The sequence below is a fragment of the Mobula hypostoma genome, chromosome 5 (assembly GCF_963921235.1).
Source record: "Mobula hypostoma chromosome 5, sMobHyp1.1, whole genome shotgun sequence".
NCBI lineage: Eukaryota > Metazoa > Chordata > Chondrichthyes > Myliobatiformes > Myliobatidae > Mobula > Mobula hypostoma.
The window spans coordinates 135663731-135684832 of record NC_086101.1 but is presented as its reverse complement, the minus strand read 5'-3'; the positions used below and the strand labels follow the sequence as shown (position 1 = coordinate 135684832).

Genomic DNA, 21102 nt, shown 5'->3' with positions numbered 1-21102 from the left:
GTGAGTGAAACAGCCCTTTTTAAGTCCAGCCACAAATTCTCAATTGGATTGAGGTCTGTTCTGTATGCACAGTCTCTCCCCTCTCAGCCACTGAAGCTTATAACTCATCCAGAGTTGTCATGGGTCTCTTTGTGGCCTCTCTCACTAGTCCCCTTATTGCACAGTCATTCAGTTTTTGAGGACAGTCTGCTCTGGGCAGATTTACAGCTGTGCCATATTCTTTCTATTTCTTGATGATTGACAACTGTACTCCAAGGGATATTCAGTGACTTGGAAAATTTCTTGTATCCATCTCCTGACTTGTGCTTTTCTATAACCTCTTTGTGGAATTGCTTGGAATGTTCTTTTGCCTTCATGGTGTAGTTTTTGCCAGGATACTGACTCTTCAGCGGTTGGACCTTCCAGATACAGATGTATTTTTACTATGATCAGTTGAAGTACCTTGACTGCACACAGGTTTCCAAAAACAGATATTTATTTAACTAATTATGTGACTTTTGAAACCAGTTGGCTGTACCAGTGATGATTTGGAGTATCTTATTAAAAGGGGTGAACACTTGTGCAATCAATTATTTTGTGTTTTATGTTAGTAATTAGATCACTTTGTAGAGATCTGCTTTCACTTTTACATGAAAGGTTTTTGTTTTCTGTTGATCAGTATCAAAAAAAGCCAAATTAAATCAACTGTGATTCAATGTTGTTACACAATAAAACATGAAAACATCCAAGGGGGATGAATACTTTTTATAGGCACTGTATTAACTTAGATAAAGGAACAGATAATGGTATACTTTGGTTTCTAAATGATGAATAAATTGGGTATTTCAGTAAATGTTGCCATTGATAACAGGAAGTTACAAAAGTTCATAGAGGAAGTGAGTTTGTAGATGATGTTCAATGTGACTAAGTTAGTCTTTGGATGCATGAAATGAAAATAAAAGTTGCTAGAGTGTTATATATAATTGGATTTGGTAGTCCATGTCTGCTGAAATTTAATGCACAAGGAGAGAGTAATTAAAAATCTATTGAAGTATCAATTTACATCAAAGGAAATTGGAATGCAAGGAGTAACTTTACAGAAAGTCTTAAGTGAAGTTCTAGCTAGAGTACTGAATTTATCTGAAGGATTGCGTCATGTGTAAATTATATTGGCTTTAGTATGGCATACATTTACCAGAATGATGTGTGTGTCTTTTTTTTATACATTATAGGAATATGTGTAAATTTGTTTTGAATTACTTTGAATTTAAAATAGTTGAAATGTAATCAAGAAGCTCTTTTGATATGCTTGTGGTGGAAATTTGGCAATTCCTCTTTAAGTCGGTTTTCAATGCTTCGTTGAAAATTTTAAGACCTATTCAAAGCACAGCACGGGATGAGTACGTGGGATTCAGTTTATCAGTCATAATCCCAGAATGGCAGAAGATGCTTAACAGTCTAAATCACTGCTTCCTGTTTCTGTACTGTGTGAAGTTAAAAATCAGATAGCAGTTCTTTTCCTCCTTCATTGTAATTAGTCATGCATATTTGCTCTCACAAATTACTGAATAAAATGGTAGTTTGATGGCAAACGCTACTTAAGGGAAGTGAAATATAAGATGTGAGCTTGGATAAATTGAATTTGGAGTAATTCTGAGTGGAATGCAAACATCTGTTAGGCCCTATTAGGCCAAATGACTAATTTTTGCTCTCCAAATATTATATAAGGTCAAGCTATATGAATAAACTGTAAAAGAAATCAGCCCAACCCCAGTTAAATGCAGGCGACTCTACAGGTATTGTACATATTAAGTGACACTGCACATTGCTTTGTGTGGTTCAGTGGTTACAAAATGTATTCCTTGTGCATGTCAATGTTCTCAATCTCATTTGTATTGTAGGAGGAATGAGATGAGTAATAGAGGAGAGGGTTGCTGCCATGTAAATTGTCGCTTCTCCTCCGGTGGTGGGGTGGTCAAATACAATAGTTAACATTTAAGAGGTATTTAGACAAGCACATGAACATGTGGGAAATAGAATATGGGTCATGTGCAATTTATGCCAGCATCATGATTGGCATAGACATTGTGGGCCAAAGGCCAGGTCTTTGCATTGAGTGTTCCATGTTATATCAGTGGTTCATGCTCAGCTGGCTAATGTTAATGACAGGATGGAAACTTGGGATCTGCATTTCATTGTAATTTCAATCATTGACAAGTTTTTGGCTGTTTTAGGGCAACTTTCTGATGCAGACTTCAATACATGATCACAATTGGTGGTTTTGTAATGTAACTCCATACATCCTGATTTAATAATTTGTTGTAGGAGACCAAGTTTAGAATTCTTATTATTATATCCATTAAGGAAGAGTGGCGATGGGCTCGGTGGATGCTTGGGGGGTGGGGGGTGGTTCTTCAGGGAACATGGAATATGGAATTCCCCAGTACGTGAAATGATTAAGGCAAATGGCATGTGCACTTGAAACTGAATAGTTTTTTTCTGACGGGACGGGATTATGTAAATGTGGAAGTAGGTTCATTTGGACCATTGACATTTCTTTCTGTCCTGTAAAATCTAATTTATTTGCATCTCTTAACTGAAGTGCTATGGGGAAATATTTGCGTTTCTCAGGTGTGGATTAGAGTGGTGCTTAATCTTGACCCATTAAAATGTCACTTTATTTTCCAACTAATCTACAAATGGTTGTAATGTGATTAAAATGAAATGTGAAATTGTAATCCTTTTTAAGATATTCTCAGATACTTAATCAAGACAACTTAGCTTACCTTTTCCTTGTTTTAAAAAAAATTAAAATCTTTTGATAAATTGCTCATAAAGTAATTAACAACAGAAAATTCCTGTCATTTTCAGGTGGCAAAAAGGTTGGCATTAATCCCAAAATAAATAACTTGATGCCAGGTTATGAGGCAGCCAAATATGAACTCGTTTGGATTTGCGACAGTGGAATTCGAGGTAACAATTCTTTTTGAGATTTTCTGAATTTGTTGCAGTTTACTATTCTATGAAAGCATTTTAAAAAAAATATTTAAAGAAAAATTGCAGATGCAAAAGAAATCTGAAATAATACAAACTGCTAGAAAACTGCTGCTGAGTTAACAAATTTCACGCCACATGCTGGTGATAATAAACCTGATTCTGATTCAGCTCAGTCAGCATCTGTGGAAAGAAAACAGGTACAGCGTGACCTGAAGTGTTAAATGTTTTCATAGATGCTGCCTGACCTGAATTCCTGGAGCATTTTGTGTGTTGCTCTGGATTTCCAGTATCTACAGAATCTCTTGTGTTTATGATTTGTTGCATGTCCTGATGTTTTTCCTCAGTGTTTTCTGTTTTCATGTTTTTTTTTAAAATATTCACTTATAGATGTGGTAGCCTGTATTGAAAATTGTAAATTTAATATCAAAATGTAGTTGTTGCAAATTTGAAATAAGATCAAGTGACATCTGTGACAATAAATCAATGTTGAAAACAGTGAAGGGAGAAGTATGGAGAAAACAAAGGCGATATTTGTAAAATGGAGAAAAGATGGTATGACAGATTGGTATTAATTTGAAGAGGATACTAAATGCCTTTTAATTGTGCCTATCTGATATTGAGATAACAGAAGTGAAAATTATCTGCTGGAGCTGAGAATAGAATGTATCATTGGCTAGAAATCTGAAATAAAGGTCAGTGCAGGTCAGATAGCATCTATGAAGAGGAAAGAACTGATAAAAGACTTGAATATAAGACAGTTTGTTCATGCTAGAAATCTAAAACAATAAGAAAAATGGAGTTAATAGCCCAGGCCAACAATATATGTTAAATATTGTTTGAAAGAAGTGCAAGAGATAAACCACATGGCAGGAAGTTCTTCAGTAAATGTGATCACCTTTTAAGCTGGCTTCACTTGACTCCTTCTATAGAAAAGAGTACAGTGACATTTTGGGCCGACACCCTTCATCAGAACTGGAGGGGGAGAAAAGAGAAGTCATCTTTTTTTTCTCTCCAGACCTGATGAAGGGTTTCGGCCTGAAACGTTGACTGTATTCTCTTCTATAGATGCTGCCTGGCCTTCTGAGTTCCTCCAGTATTTTGTGTGTGTTGCTTGGATTTCCAGCATCTGCGTATTTTCTTTTGTTTCACTTGACTCCTTTATCTTTAGTGAAGCCAGATACACTGACAGACATGACCAATATGATGACTGAGAAAGTGGGCCTCGTCCATGGATTACCATATGTTGCGGATCGACAGGGTTTTGCTGCCACTCTAGAACAGGTAAGATCAAAGTTATTTGGATGCTGTAGTACTGTGTACCCAGTTAATTTAGAAGTAAAGAAGTAATTATTGAAAATATACACTGCTTTCTTAAGTGTTTTGAATATATTGGTAAAGATTCCTTGCTCATTAGTAGCTGCTTAACATGCAGAGCTTTAAGTAATTCAGCTGAGCAAGTCAAAGGCATTTTATAGAAGATACCCTTGTACTTCACCTTTCAAAATTACTACTATAATGAATTGAAACTGTTTTCTGCTGCACCACCAAGTTTTAAATGCTCAGCATGGTAATCCCTATTATTTGCCATAATGCTTCTGCAGTTGTAAATTGGCTTAATTATTCCTAACCTAATTTCTGTGATACCTTTATCCTCAGCAAAACTTGTGCAAAACAATTGCCACTAGTTTCTCCTTGATAGGGATCAAATGTGCTTCAGTGAACCCTGTCTTAGAATCTGTAGTCTGATTACAGCATCTGTCCATTTCTACCTGTGCTATTCATGTTTAATGCTAATTAATTTTGTTGTCTTCTGCCAAAATTCAGTCACTGCCTAGAATTATTCTGGTGTGCAAAGATCATTGTATTTTTCACTGCTAGTTGTTCTTAGAGCATTCTCTTTCCCTTCCTTCCAAGTATGTGCCAGGAGTATATAAAGTTTCTTGTGACTAATATTGGTTGATTCATTCAATAACATCAGGTTCCCTTTTATTTCCCTTTCACCACATGCCCTCTCCTCAACCAGTAAGTGCCCTAAACCTAAGTCTTTCTCTAGATTCTCCAATCTCTGTCTTCGGATTAATTAAGGTCTGTTGAGTTTTTTTTAATATTCTCTTTAAAAATTTGTCATGTTTTGAGCTAGTCCATAGAATCAAATATCTAGTAGTTTTATTAGGTAATCTAGCTGACTCCTAAACGCATATTTTTTACTCATTGTGGTAAATGTAATGACCTTTTACATGTGAATAAATCCAAGTCTGTCAATTTTTTTTTCTGAAGTTTAGTGTTTTCAGTTTAAATCAGTAATAACATGAACCTTAATGAAAATGATCAATTTGTGTTACAAGGTATGATGTAGAGTTCTTACAAAGGAGTACTATCTTTTGTAAGCATACCTTGGTAGGATTATTAAATTAGCTGGTTGCAAATTGTCAGTGAGAAATCCTAATTGGAAGTTCTAATCTATTCTATTTAATACAATATTGAATGTATTTTATGAATCTAAATTATTGAGATGTTCTTGGCAAAGTAATTTACCTTCTGTTTTACCTGTTTAAATTTGAATAGAATGAAAATGGGATATTGACTTCACTGCCTTGCAGCTATATCCACTTATGAGGAAGGTTTGGGGAGTAATTCCGAGGGAAAAGTCTGGAGCTGGATTCCCTAAAGCAGTTGTACATTGAGTTCAACACAGACTGGCAACTCCTGCGATACTGCTGGTGCCAAACTGTATCAGTCTCTGCCGTTCCTTTGGATTCATCAGCTGCATGGAGAGGGGAGTCCTGCTGCATGGGCAACAGCCTGCTCTCTGTATCATACTGGCTTGAGTACAGATAGGATGCATTGTAGACCCCGACCAATGGAGGGCCTTGCAGCAGTAGTACAGTAAGGAACAGGTTGACATTCCTTTTGGATTGTTACCTTGCAGCTGGTATTGATTTCCTACAATGATCTCATTACCTACTTTATTTACAAGTTGAAGGAACCCAGTGTCATTTGCATCCCTGTATGATGAGCTTGAGTTAATGCAAATATTCTCTGGGGTATTGGCTGACATCATGTGATTATTTAACTGGTTCTTTCTGGCAACTTGGTATCTGTAGGATATTTTGTTTCTTTATTAACATGCTTAAAGTGTAACCCAATTCTGTATTGTGAATATGTAGTGGAATATTTATGACTTTCTATGATCTCAATGTGTTGTAGGTGTATTTTGGCACATCACACCCAAGAACATATCTATCAGCGAATGTAACTGGCTTCAAATGTGTAACAGGAATGTCTTGTTTAATGAGAAAAGATGTATTGGATCAAGCTGGAGGACTTGTTGCTTTTGCTCAGTATATTGCTGAGGATTATTTTATGTCCAAGGCAATAGCAGACAGGTTAGTATTTGGAAATCCGTAAGTAGAAAATTCTTTTAAGTGCGTAAACCAGTCTTGAGGTAAACTAGTTCTGTAATTCCTTGAGGATATTCTGTGCTGAATTTGTTGGCACCATTGGCACTGAGAAATCAACTATTGGAATATTGCATTTCTCCAACTGATACATCTAATTTCAGCTAAGGCTGAGTTCTTATTCAGAAGGAGAGAATGACCTCTTGTTGTCTTAATGTACTTCTAGTCATTGTTTGGATTTGCCATAGCATAGTATTAGTTTCTTGTTTTGGTTTTGAGGTAATGTTTAGCCTTCATTTCAGAAAGTAAGTAAATTTCAGGAAAACCTGGAAAATTGGCTATACATATCCCTGTTATCCACCTAATTTGAGTGCATATTACTTGGTATCTCCAGCAGAGTTCTTTCCATCTCAGATTAAAATTATTAATTGAGTTTATGTGTTTAGCTTTGAAGGGAAAGGGTTACACTTTCAGTGCCCTTTGTATTCTGTTCTTACAGAAAGAGTTCCACACTTCTCCTGGCTTAATGTCTGTCTGAGTGACCTAGTTCTAAATGGAAGGGTTTGTCTTTGTCTTGGACTTTCCCTTCAGAAGTAAATGCTTCCAGCCACACTGTCAATATATTTCAAAATCAGCCTGCTCCTTAATTTACTAAGTAGCAGGAAGTGCAGGTCTACTCTTCCTCAAAATCATTGTATCCATAGAAATAATTCAGTAAATCAAAACCATTATCTATCTGGTGAATCAAAGCCATTATCTATTAGAGCATATTACAAATCCAGGTTTATTCAGGTTGTGGTTTATTTAGATGAACAATGTAGAAATCATTTGAAATCTGAGAAGAGATTGTACCTTTTCTTTTCTGTATTTTTGTTGGCTTTTGAAATGTTTGCAGAAGCTAATGGGTCATCTCTTTGACATAGAATGTGTTTCAATTGCTGCATCTGCTATAAAGGCAACAGCTGAGCAGGATCCAGTATTATGTTCAGAAGTACTTTGTGATATATAATGTGGATGTGGTTTCGACTTGATTTATATTGATTTTATTTTTAGGGGGTGGAAATTTGCTATGGCAAGTCAAGTAGCAATGCAGAATTCTGGCAGCTATTCTATTTCTCTCTTCCAGTCAAGAATGATCAGGTAAGTTTCAATAACATTGGAACACCCATCAAATAATTTAGACCTTTTCATTCTGCACCACTCTGACCTTTTTAAAGTAGTCTCCCTGCGTATAGCTCCATAAGCATACTAAAATGTCCTAATTACTCAGCAAAAGTATAATTGCACAAAATTTAAGAGCTCGAGGAAACATTAAGCAGTAGCTAGCATTTTGGTCAAAGTAAGTGTTACAGTTCTTGAGGGAAAAATTGTGCTAAGGAACTCAAAGGCATGGCCACCAGTGGTAAAATCAGGGACTGGGGATGTATAGGAGGAGGAGATGAAACAGAAAATTATAAAGCTGGAAGAAGTAATTAATGTAAGCAAACTGAGAAAGGGTTTGAACAGGAAGATGATAACTTCATTTTGGAAGTATGGAGGTACTAGGCTCCAGTATGCAGCAGGCATGGGGGTGAGCGTTTACCAGCAGACGACAGTTTAATGTGAGCTAGTTTACAATGAAGGAAGATTGAAGGCTGGCCAGGAAACACTGAAATAAATCAGATGAGGGTTACAGCAGAAAATATTCCAAGGCAGAAATGGATAACGTTTCTCAGTCTGATCACTGGACTAAGTAGAAAGCCAATTGCGTCAATGTTCATAGTATTTAACCAAGGTAATTACAGCTCCTCCAAATCTGAAGATCAGAAATGCAGTTTGATGATAAGATGTGGCGAAGACATTGAGAAAGGCAGCAATCAAAGTGTTCTTGGTTGACCTTGCAGTTGCCGATCATCTCATCAGGCGGCTACTTGTAGGTAAAGGTACTTGGTACCTTTAAGAGGAATTCTAATGAGCTTAAGGGTGCATGTTGGAGATGTAATTTGTCTGTTTGGGGTTCTTGCAAGATGGAACTTGATTGGAGTGATTTAAGTAGAATTCCAGATAAGTGTACACTTGATACAGGAACTTTTGAGAGGCATAGACAGAAATGAGCAGAAACTCGCTGAGGATTGATTTTGTGCATTTTGTTTTTAAAGAAAAGGAGAAAAGTACAGAATATGTGAATCATAAATACTAGAGATTCTGCAGATACTGGAAAGCTTGAGGAACACAAAAAATTCTGGAGGAACTTAACCAGTCAGGTGGCATCTATGGAGTGGAATAAACACTCGCCATTTTGGGCAGAGACTACTGGATCTGAATGATGTGTTTCAAATGTTAGTCACCCAATTAAGAAGGGCGAAGTGTTTAGTTATGTAGTGAGAGTGGGATCAGTGTGGCACCAGGAGGATCTTGTGTATAATGTGAACTTAAAATATTGGAATGGAGAGGTAAAATTTCAGCTGAATGAATCTGGAGTTAACAAAGGCATAGATGTAAGAATAACTTGAGTCAGGGATAGGAGAAACTATATTCTGGAGACTGAAGGAGGGGGTCATTGTGATCAAGGTTGCTATTAGCTATTTAAGCCTTCAGTAGGCTTATTTTCAGAGACTTAGCCAGACAAACCTATTACAATTTTTTGAGGAAATTACCAGTAGGCTAGACAAGGGAGATGCAGTGGATGTTGTATATTTGGATTTTCAGAAGGCCTTTGACAAGGTGCCACACATGAGGCTACTTAACAAGATAAGAGCCCATGGAATTACGGGAAGGTTACATACATGGATAGAGCGTTGGCTGATTGGCAGGAAACAGAGAGTGGGAATAAAGGGATCCTATTCTGGTTGGCTGCCGGTTACCAGTGGTGTTCCACAGGGATCAGTGTTGGGGCCGCTCCTTTTTACATTGTACATCAACGATTTGGATTATGGAATAGATGGCTTTGTGGCTAAGTTTGCTGACGATACGAAGATAGGTGGAGGGGCCGGTAGTGCTGAGGAAATGGAGAGTCTGCAGAGAGACTTGGATAGATTGGAAGAATGGGCAGAGAAGTGGCAAATGAAGTACAATGTTGGAAAGTGTATGGTTATGCACTTTGGCAGAAAAAATAAACGGGCAGACTATTATTTAAATGGGGAAAGAATTCAAAGTTCTGAGATGCAACGGGACTTGGGAGTCCTCGTACAGCATACCCTTAAAGTTCACCTCCAGGTTGAGTCAGTAGTGAAGAAAGCGAATGCAATGTTGGCATTCATTTCTACAGGAATAGAGTATAGGAGCAGGGATGTGGTGTTGAGGCTCTATAAGACGCTGGTGAGACCTCAGTTGGAGTACTGTGGGCAGTTTTGGTCTCCTTATTTAAGAAAGGATGTGCTGACGTTGGCGAGGGTACAGAGAAGATTCACTAGAACGATTCTGGGAATGAGAGGGTTAACATATGAGGAACGTTTGTCCGCTCTTGGACTGTATTCCTTGGACTTTAGAAGAGTGAGGGGAGACCTCATAGAAACATTTCTAATGTTAAAAGGCATAGACAGAGTGGATGTAGCAAAGTTGTTTCCCATGATGGGGGAGTCTAGTACGAGAGGGCATGACTTAAGGATTGAAGGGCGCCCTTTCAGAACAGAAATGCGAAGAAATTTTTTTAGTCAGAGGGTGGTGAATCTATGGAATTTGTTGCCATGGGCAGCAATGGAGCCCAAGTCATTGGGTGTGTTTAAGGCAGAGATTGATAGGTATCTGAGTAGCCAGGGCATCGAAGGTTATGGTGAGAAGGTGGGGGGAGTGGGACTAAATAGGAGAATGGATCAGCTCATGATAAAATGGCAGAGCAGACTCGATGGGCCGAATGGCCTACTTCTGCTCCTTTGTCTTATGGTCTTATAACAGTTATTCAATCCTACAAGTCCATTTCTTTCAAGAAGCTTGGTGAGCATAAAAAATATTTAGATATATGCTGAAAATATTCAGCAGGCCTGCCAGTATCTGTGAAGAGAGAAAAACAGTTGCATTCACACAGGTTATGAGTTGCTGAAAGAGAGAACAATTGGAAATTCCTGTGTAGAGATTAACTGTCACAAATGTAGGTGCGTGTGGCCTGAGAGAGCATTGTTAGTCACTGACTACCTAGAGGGAATACAGAATCATAGAAAACTATGGCACAGAAGCAGGCCTTTTGACCCATCTAGCCCATGCTGAACCATTTAAACTGCGTAGCCCCATCAGCGTGCACCTGGACCATTGAGTTCCATACCCCTCCGATCCACATACCTATCCAAACTTTTCGTAAATGTTGAAATCGAATTTGCTTCCACCACTTGCGTTGGCAGCTCGTTCCACGCTCTCACTGCCCTGAGTGAAGAAGTTTCTCCTTGTGTTCCCCTTAAAACATTTTACCTTTCGTCTTTAGCCAAAACATTAGTTGTAGTCTTATGCAACCTCTGGAAAAAGCCTGCTTGCATTTACCCTATCTATACCCCTCATATTTTATACCTCTTTCAGATCTCCCCTCAATCTTCAATGTTCAGGAATAAGTTCTAACCTATCCAATCTTTCCTTATAACTCAGGTCCTCCAGTCCCAGCAATGTCCTTATAAACTTTCTCTGAATTTTTCAATCTTATGTACATCATTCCTGTACGTAGGTGACCAAAACTGCACGCAATACTCCAAATTAGTCCTTACCAATGTCTTATACAACTTCAGTGTAACATCCCATCTCCTGTAGTCATTACTTTGATCTATGAAGGCCAATATGTCAAAAGCTTTCTTTATGACCCTATCTCCCTATAACACCACTTCCAATAATTATGGACCTGTATTCCAAGATTCCTTTGTTCTCCCACACTTCTCAGTGCGCTACTGCAGACTGTGTAAGACCTACCATGGTTTGTCCTCCCAATGTTGGAAGTATTCTAAAATTTTGCTGTTCTTCTCCCATCTACAAGGTGGTCAAAGTTGCGTATTAACATGCTGCCTGCTACAATTATTTGCGAACCGATCTCTGAGTGCTTTGTTGCAAGTTTGATCATTGGATGGGCAGCTCACCATGTTTTCAAATGGGACATCATGGTATTTTTTATGTGTCACTGCTTGGCATGGTTCATATCTGATTACATCCAGCTCAGAGGAATTCAGGTATGTATGATCATAACAAATTAATTGCGAGGCAAGTCTATTTTTTAATTTATAATGGAAAGCCGGTGTCTCTCTTTTGTAAGGTGACCAGTTTGCATGCCTTTGCCAGTGTTACTTTGGAAATGCAGAAAAAGTAATCTCAAGAAGCTCAGTTCTTTTTGATTCTTTCATCACTAGCAGAATGGAGACCAGAGCCCTTCTTGTGTATTGTTTCTTACCAATGACCCCACCCACCATACTAACATAGTTTTCAGTATTAGTGCAGATTTTCTGCAAACATTTTGCAAAATAGCAAATGCTTGGTTAGACATCAGGTGGCAAATCTAACTGTCCAATTCAAAGATATGATTTTGGTGCCCCTGGACTAATGGATGTTGGGGAAAACATCTGGGGTAAAGCTCCTGTAGTGCCTGCAGATTCAAGTGGCTAATTATTCACAGTTCATAATGACATATCCAGAAGATCCACTTGGTTGAGCTTGGAGAGGCAAACTGGTCTATCTAGACAAGGATGCAGTATTAGGAAGAATACCATGGAATACAAAGAAATGTCCCCTTACATTTTTTTGTGAATATTTAACGTACACCAAAGCTGGATGGGGTGGGGGGTCATAAATGTATTTACAAAATACTAGCAGTCATCGTGCTGATTGATTTTGGAACACTGGTGACTATTCAGCCTTTTGACAATGGAATTTTTGTTGCTGGAGGTGATTGGGGGAAGGAACATCTTTTGGTTTGAAGATCAATTCAACTATAATGATCTTTGGATTTTACTTGATGCATTTAGTAGTGAAGCTCTGTAATTCGGTTTGAATTGTAATGTTCTTAAATCATATCAGATTTATAAGCATTAAACTAGTTAGATTTAAAAAAAACATTATAGTGTAACAATGTGTAGTCTCTGTAAGCCCCTCATTGGCTGTAGTGGTTTTGGGACATTCAGAGAAAATGCAAAGCAGTATTTCCATACCCCCACTTTCTCTCTTCCATCCTTCTCGCTTCAGGTGTACTCAACAAATACAAGATTAAGGCATGAGCTGCTTTAATAGCACACGCAAAATGCTGGAGAAATGCAGCAGATCAGGCAGCATCTATGAAGGGAAATGAACAGTGAACATTTCGAACCAAGCCTGACCTGCTGAGTTCCTTCAGCATTTTGTGAATGTTGCTCAGGATTTGCAACATTTGTAGAATAGAATCTCTTGCTTCTGTTCAGCTGCTTTTAATAACTCCATGTAACTAATTCTTAAATAAGTATTTGAATACTTCAAACCTAATAAAAGTGCTTTGCACGAAGGAAATAGGCCAGTCAAGTAATGCACATTAAATTCTTACAGCAATGAAATCTGTGATTTTTGCCTGGAAACTAGGATGTGTAAAGGTTAAAATGCAGTTCCTTGACATTTCAGTTGGTGAAATCTGGTCAGTACTTAAGATATTTAAAATTGAGGAATTATGTGAATTTTTTTCAAATTGGGCATTAGCAATTTATTTAACATTGTTTGTGATATTTGTAATATTTTAAATGCAAGAGTGCAAATTAGTATTAACAATCTGCTTCTTCTTTTCCATCCCCATCTACAAACTAGGGCGGACCTTTGTGTTTCTCAAAACTTGATTATGCAGTTGCCTGGTTTATTAGAGAATCCATGACAATATATATATTTCTGTCTGCCCTCTGGGACCCCACCATAAGCTGGCGGACAGGTCGTTATAAACTGCGCTGTGGTGGCACAGCTGAAGAAATTATCGATGTATGAACACCACGTCCAAACTGTATAAATGAAGAAAAGTATTATGATTGTACAAAGACTTTTAAATAGTTCCACCTTCACTAGTTTTTACATGTGTCCTAGTATTCTATGTTAATTTATTTGCTTGGTACTTGCAGCTGAAAGTAAAACAAACAATTGCAAGAACTTTAAGGCCAAAAATGCATGTTTGTCTATTGTCCGTGCAAAATAATGGGTTAGAAAATTTTTCAAACATGATTAAACTTTTTTAACCAAAAAAATGCATGCAGTACTCTTTCTCCAAATGTTATTGGTCATCAAGCAAAGCTTCATGTAGGAAAAAAAAATCCCTGTGGTTAAATGCTCCTTTGATATAAACTGCATAGCTATCTAATGAAAGATTATAGAAAAATAAAATTCCATTGGGGTGAGTGACAAACAGGCATTTTTTTGGCCTTGTATAGCAAAGACCAAAATTGGGTATAAGTTTGATAATTTTATCTGCAATCTTCAGGAACAACTTTAGTGGTAATCACTGCATGTGCATTAGCTTTTAGTTTTCGCCTATTCAGCAGCTAAGTAGCCTTTTTCAAAAAATCAAAGCAACTGAGTTGCATAATATTTCTCCAGTAAGTGAATGATATATTTCAAGACAAAATGGGATTGGATATCTTCAATTTACAACTTCACCCTTGAAATAACATTGTGAAATTCAATAATTTGTAAATATTAAGGTGTCCTTTTTACATTACCGAATAATGTTTAATAGGTGGGAGGGCTTGTAAGGGTTATAATTAAGACTGCAGCACCTAATTCATAAGTTGTCAAACCGGATCTACTAATGTTTTCATTATTGTCATCTCAATCTAGACTACATTAATGAAGACTCATTTAGGATTTGTGGCATATTAATGATTCTTTCGTAAAAACATACTGGTACATGCTGTTGAATTTCTTCCCAAGACTACATGTTATTTGTATTCAAAAGTATCAAATCTGTTGAGCTCATTGTTATAACCAATTGTAATGGTGAACTAGATTTGTTTAGAAGCTTAATTAGGTTGGGCATATGTGGAGTGGTGGGGGTTGAAAATGCTGATGTATACTTGGATAAATAGGGGTGAGTCTGAGGAATATGTATGCTCTGAACCTTGGAGGAGAGATGGGTGGGTTAGACATTTAGAAATGACGATGTGTATGTCATAAATACAACTTCAAATTGTTTGCATTCAGAGCAATACCTAGAATCTAGAATTTTTTTTTAATAGTTGGTTTACTCATAATTCACTGCTGGACAGTTAAACTCATTGTGTGAGCAATAATGATTTTTTTTCAAGCAGCATTATAGTGAATGGTGCACTTTAAGCTTGGACAATCTGGTTCCACTAGGGCCAGACAAATTTTACCTTGTATTGTTACCACTGATGCCTCCCTTGCCTCATTTTTATTCTGACCATTACCCTTATGATGTCATTTTAATGGTTTGAAGGGTCACTCACTATATCATTGCACATCTCAAGTATAACGTTTTGTATATATGATCCCATCCCACCCATCCATTGGCATGAATCAGGGAAATCCTGAGGATGTTCTGTTATCTAAACTGTCTAGTTGTGATCCACCAGTTCTATGATTTGAAGTCATTTGAGCTTTACTGTTTACTATTGACTGTTTATTGTGTGGAATTTTTTCTGGGAGCTTAATTTTTGTTAGCCTGGCCAGTGCTGAAACGAGAATTTTACTTGCAACCCTAATGCTAGTTTTTTCCATGACATTTCAGCTGTGAATTTCAAAACGAATTACAGTGGAAGTGGTAGAAATTGAAATACTTCTGCAACTAAAAAGCACTGCATGGCACCTCTGAAACTGGCTTAACTAAAACTGAAATGTCTCTGATGCACAATCTTATGATTTTCTTTTTTTTTATTGAGCTGTTTGTACATTTTTAAGCCATTGCAAGAACAAAGCATATGAGGAGAGATGTCAACACCAACTGTGGTTTATTTCAACTTTGTAAATTTACACTAGTATATCGTGAGTTGTTGACACAATCCTGTGCTAAAAGGGTCCCAGTAATTGTGCCTCTATGGGCTTATTGGGTGTTATTATATGAGCTTTGTATGACCCCTGGAATATTATGTGGTGACTATAGTCATGTAGAATGTATCAGCTTTGTCCCTGTTGGTTTAAATCTAAGATTGCTATTGTGTGACACTGACATTGCCATGTATATAAGCAGACACAAAATAAATGTGCTTTATTTAATTGTCAGCTTTGTATTGTGTTCCAGACTCTGCCATTAAGCGCTTAAACAGTGAAAAAAAATTGCTTCCGAAGACTATATATTCTGAGATATGAATTGTACATTCAACTTTTTACTGAATAAAATGGATTTGAATGTAGTTGTAATGTGAATAGTTTTTGTATGAATTGTCACTACTTTATGAAGTGGTATGAGATTATAATGTATAGTGTTTGTTTTAACTGTTATTAAAAAAAATCAAATGGTGACAATGTTTGTGCCTTTTTGTTAGGGTGACATCTCTAAAATACAAATGAGTAAAATCTAGGGATTCTTGCTAAATATTTAAACACATTCTTAGCATAAGGAATATATAATCAGTGGAAGTGGGAAGAAGAACAGAGTGGCAGGCTCTTGTGCTTTGGAGAAATCAAGTACAGATTGGGTGCTCACTTTGTGAAGAACTCATGTTTTTGGGTAAACCTAAGTTCCTGTTAGTTTACCTCTCCATCCCACTCCTACTTTGACCTTAACACACTGTGGTCTCTTGCACTTTTATAACATGTCCTTACACAACTTTGAGGAACAAAACCACTTCCATCTATGCATATTGCAGCCTCTTAGTTCTCCGGGGGGTAGCAAACATTTTCTGTCTGTATCAGACTAGCCACTCTGCTGTCATCCATGTTTAATTTTGGGTGGTTTTCTCTCTCTGTTGCTATAATCTGATGTGCTCGGTATGTCCTATAGCTCTTCTTTTAGCAACACACAACACAGACAAAATGGATTGTCTTCTAAATGCTGCATTAACTCACTTTAGCCTCACCTATCAGAGATTTCCCTTTTTCCATCTCTGCTACTGAAAAACTTGTTTTGTCTTTCCTGGATCTAATGAAGGGTCTCTGATCTAAAAAGCTAACTGTTTCTCTTTCCAGAGGTGCTGCCTGATCTGCTGTTCTTGTAGTTATGGTGCCAAAGTCTCACAAATAGCACCCTGATAACGACCAGATTTTGTTTTGAAGTTGGTGGAGAATAAATATGGGTCACGGCACTGAGGCTTTTATCCCAAAACATGTACAGATGGATCAAGATGAATCAACTGGGAAAATAACTAAAGAACAAGTATATGCAACTTTTCAGGATGTGGCTGTTACTAAAAGCCAGCATTCATTGCCTGTTCCTTTAGGATGCTCTGAGAGAAACATTACAGGTGCTGTAATTTTACAGGTACAACTTAATTTTAAGAAAAACTGCAAAAAAAAATTCTCAGCAATAGATTTCAATTATCCATTTAACTCAGTGATTCCCAAACTTTATTGGGTTATTGCCCCTTTGGCTCCAATACCACATCTTTCTCTCTCCCCCCCTCCCGCCCCCATGGCAATTACATAAAAGCTATAAAGAATTTTGATTTACAATGCACAGTGGGGGGGAAAGGAACTGAAAATTCAAAGTGACAAATAATTGCAAAAATTGATGAAATATATTTCAAGGTGTAAATAAAATATTTCTAATTACAGTAAAAATTTTAGTGTACATTAGTAGTCCAGTACTTCATTGCTTTTTCACCTTTCAATGAGACGGATAGGCTTGGTGCAGTGATACCAGCTTCTCAACATCAGGCTGAATATCATTCACGAGTCTCAGATTCCACCCCCCCCCCCCCACCCTTCAGTAATTTGCAGTCCGTTTTGTTGCTTTAAAAGATGTTGCATAACTACACTGAAACTGCGTTCTGTTAAGTATGTTGAAAAGGCAATAAAGAACATCTTGACCATTTTCCACAGTGCAAGATAATGTTCAGAGATTTCTTTCTGCAACCAAAATCCTTGATATGATTTTTTTTGAACCACTGCTTCAGCTCAGTCATTTGGTATTGTGATCAATTCTTCCTCCATCCTTCCTGTTAATTCCTCATTACAAGTGTTCAGAATAGATTTATTATCCAATCTGGAATTTGGATCAAGAGAACATCCTGAAATCTCTCTGACATATCTTCATGCAGCTCACCCAGGTGGACATAGTATACTTATCCTCATCTGGTATTCTTTCTTTCTCTTCCAACTCAGAGGCTAAGAAACTGGAAAAAGTTGCAATAGCCGATGTTAAACTTAAATAGGGTTAATTTGGACAGAAATGTGGAGACAACTGTTTAGTCTTCGAGAAGATTTGCATCATTTCCTTTCAATTGGAGATCAACTATTAAACTTTGCTTATTTGTCAGAATTACAGTATTTGCAATGTCATGCCTAATATTCTTGAGTTGAGTCTTCAAAGAATTTTATCACAGTTTCATAAAAGCATCTCAGGCAGTTTCCTTTTGAGAGCCATTTGACATTTGTGTGCAACAGCAAGCATTCAAACTGTTAAGCATTCTTAATACAAAGCTCTAGCTCAGAATCGAGCGTATGGGATCTGATTTTATTCACAGCTATGATAACAGTGTTTAATAATGTGTGCAGATGATTACTTAGGTTTTTTGTGACAATGTGTTGGCGTTGAATTACACAGTGAATGGTAAATATGTACAGCTTTGTTTAATAAAGTAGTAACACTGCTGTGATGTCCTGTCATTGCTGGTGCCCCATTTGTTGCAGAAGTAAGAATGTTGGTGAGCAGAATGTCCTCTTTGAAAAATTGCTCAACAACCAGAAATATTGACTCCACCTTTGTATCTTTTTCTAGTCCCCTTGCAAATAACAACTCTTGACCTACGCTTTCATCTTTTATGAAGAAGCAAAGATTCATTGCCTGGCGAACTTGACTCAGCCAACTGCAGAACAAATTCTGTTGTCTTAAGACAACATGGCACAATGTCTCTTCCACATTCTCAGACATTTCATCTATTTGTCTTAACAGAGATGTGGCTGAGTGGAATCGCTTTAATTATTTGGTCTGGTGACTTATGCAAAACCATACTCAGATCCTCCCTTATTGCTGGCAGAATCAGTTATCCTCCAATTGAATGGGATTTTCTAGATTATGCAATGAAATGTTGTATGAAGCACTCAGACCATCAATGTTTTGTTGTGACGTGCTGTTTTGAAGTATTTTACATTTCTGGAAGTTTTCATGGAAGGACTGAAAATAAGCCAGGTTCTTCTTTGCTTTATCAGAGTGTATTCTCTTTAAATGTTTAAGGAACCTGGACAATTTCATTGCCTTATTTGAAAAAAATTAAATACAACAGATAAATTGGCTGCTGTTCGTTGCTTGATGCTGGTATAAATCCCTATTTCAGATACTGCACATTCTACTGTCTACACTTACTGATCTGCTTCTGCTATTTTCATTATGGATTAATGACCACAGTCAATCAGCTATTGTTGAAGTGTAACTACAAGGCCGTGATCATTATAGCTCAGACAAAGCCTGACTCTGCCTGAAGGTAAATAAAGTGGAGCATTGATATCTGAGTTGGACCATGAGCTGGAGAAATATGGTCAAGACCATTCGAAGCGTCAAATTCTGAAATTTACCCCATTGAATGACATACCTAATTCACAGAAATTGTGTCACTGAGCACTTAGAGTATGGGATTTGTACTAGCTGACGCTGTTACAGTAGTGAACAACTATAATGCATGGGCCGGGCCTGGAAATAACACAATTTTGTCAGTCCAGATTTCTCATGATACACCAAATACAGAAGTGTTACACTGCTTTTCAACAACTATAACCCACTTTGAGCAAAGTCTAAGAGAATGGTGGATTCGCAAGAGGTGAGGTAGTTATGTTATCACTGCAATCAATTAAAAGCAGAATCAAATTTAATATCACTGGTATACGTTGTGAAATCTGTTGTCTTGCAGCAGCATACATTGCAAAATAAAAACTATATATTACAATATATATGAAACATTAAATATGTGGTCCAAAAAGAGATGAAAAACAATACAGTACTGAGGTAGTGTTCATTGTCCATTCAGAAATCTGATGGCAGAGTTGAAGCAGCTGTTTCTGAAATGCTGTGTGTGTGTCTTCAGGCTCCTATACCACCTCCTTGATGGTTGCAATGAGAAGAGGGCATGCCTTGGGTGATGAGGGTCCTCAATGATAGATGCTGCCTTTTTGAGGCTTCACTTCTTAAAGATGTCCTAGATGCTAGGGAGGGTAGTGTCCGTGATGAAACTGGCTCCTTCCTGCAGCTTTTTCCAATCCTGTGTAGGCACTGAGGATCAAATGCTTATAATAAGTAACACACATCAAGTTGCTGGTGAACACAGCAGGCCAGGCAGCATCTCTAGGAAGAGGTGCAGTCGACGTTTCAGGCCGAGACCCTTCGTCAGGACTAACTGAAGGAAGAGTGAGTAAGGGATTTGAAAGTTGGAGGGGGAGGGGGAGATGCAAAATGATAGGAGAAGACAGGAGGGGGAGGGATGGAGCCAAGAGCTGGACAGGTGATAGGCAAAAGGGATACGAGAGGATCATAGGGGTTGTTGTTTGTTGTTTGCTTATAATAAGTAATCTTTTAAAGGGCTGTGGACTTCTCTCAGACTCATGTTTTTTATATTGTGTTTTTTGCCTGTTCCTTTCCATTTTGTTGTGTGAGGGGAGGGGGCTTGGTGGTTGATGATCCAGATGTTGCACTTTTTTGTGCAGGGAATGGGGTTGATTGATTGATCGAACAACTTTTATGCTTTGTCTTTGTTTCATGGCTATCCAGAGAAGATGAATCTCAGAGTTGTATATGGGTATGTACTTTGATAATAACTGAACCTCTGAACCTTTATTCATTTCTTAATTTAAGTCCCTCTGCTGCCCCCCTTGCAACCAAGTGTCCCCAGACCAACCCCTTTATCTTATTTGCCCCCTTAGAAACTTTCACCACCCCCGGCGGGGCGGGGCGGGGGGTGATATTCAGACATTCATTTAACTAAATGGCTGTAATGCAGGCTACTTCAGCAAGCAGGTAAGAGTTGACCACATTTAAGCTATGTCAGGAAAATAGACTTTGACTGAAAGATGTGAGGGGTGTTTTAAATTCAATATAGAGGCTAGATTTCAATTGAACAATTTGGAATTTTAAAACATTTTAAATTCCACAGATGCTATGATGTGATTTGACCTTGGATTTCTGTTACTGTTACTACTGCATCATCTCTCAAATATATCCTCAATTGAACATTACTTGTTTCTATTTGAGGAGTTGATGTCTGGGTCTGAGAGTGTGGGATAGCTGTTGCAAACCATCTACAGGCTTTGACAGTGAAGACTTAGTCCAAAGGCAAAAAGATTCTAGATGATTGAAGTGATATGCCTGTGTGTATATATTCCTCTTTGGACTCACACCCCAAGACTCCTTAAATTTGTTTCCCTTGTGTGATAACAAATGTTTACCCTGATTGCCCAATCTATCGAGCCATCAATTCATACATATATTTCTATAGGACTGCACATCAAAAGTGTAAGCCTGACATCGGTGGTGGGGAAAAAGCTAGTCAGCTATCAAAGATGTGATAACAGCACATTTGGAAAGCGGTGAAATCATCGGACAAAGTCAGCATGGATTTGTGAAAAGAAAATCATGCCTGACGAATCTCATGTTAGGGTGGATTTCTTCTTGGGTGGATGATTTGTTAACACTTAAATGACTTTGGCCACCAGACTTCTATTTTAACTGTTTGACAAA

The 21102-nt window shown here is 37.7% G+C and overlaps 1 protein-coding gene across 1 annotated transcript in view; it reads left to right on the top strand.

The window, feature by feature from the left end:
* The window catches only part of ugcg (UDP-glucose ceramide glucosyltransferase), a 67931-nt gene extending 52197 nt beyond the window's left edge, over positions 1-15734 (top strand). Inside the window, exons 4-9 of the mRNA XM_063048978.1 lie at positions 2851-2952; positions 4145-4257; positions 6184-6362; positions 7428-7514; positions 11305-11494; positions 13086-15734. Of these exons, the coding sequence (XP_062905048.1) occupies positions 2851-2952; positions 4145-4257; positions 6184-6362; positions 7428-7514; positions 11305-11494; positions 13086-13256 (842 nt within the window). The 3' untranslated portion in view covers positions 13257-15734. The remainder of the gene's footprint in view (positions 1-2850; positions 2953-4144; positions 4258-6183; positions 6363-7427; positions 7515-11304; positions 11495-13085) is intronic.
* Positions 15735-21102: the final 5368 nt, after the last annotated feature.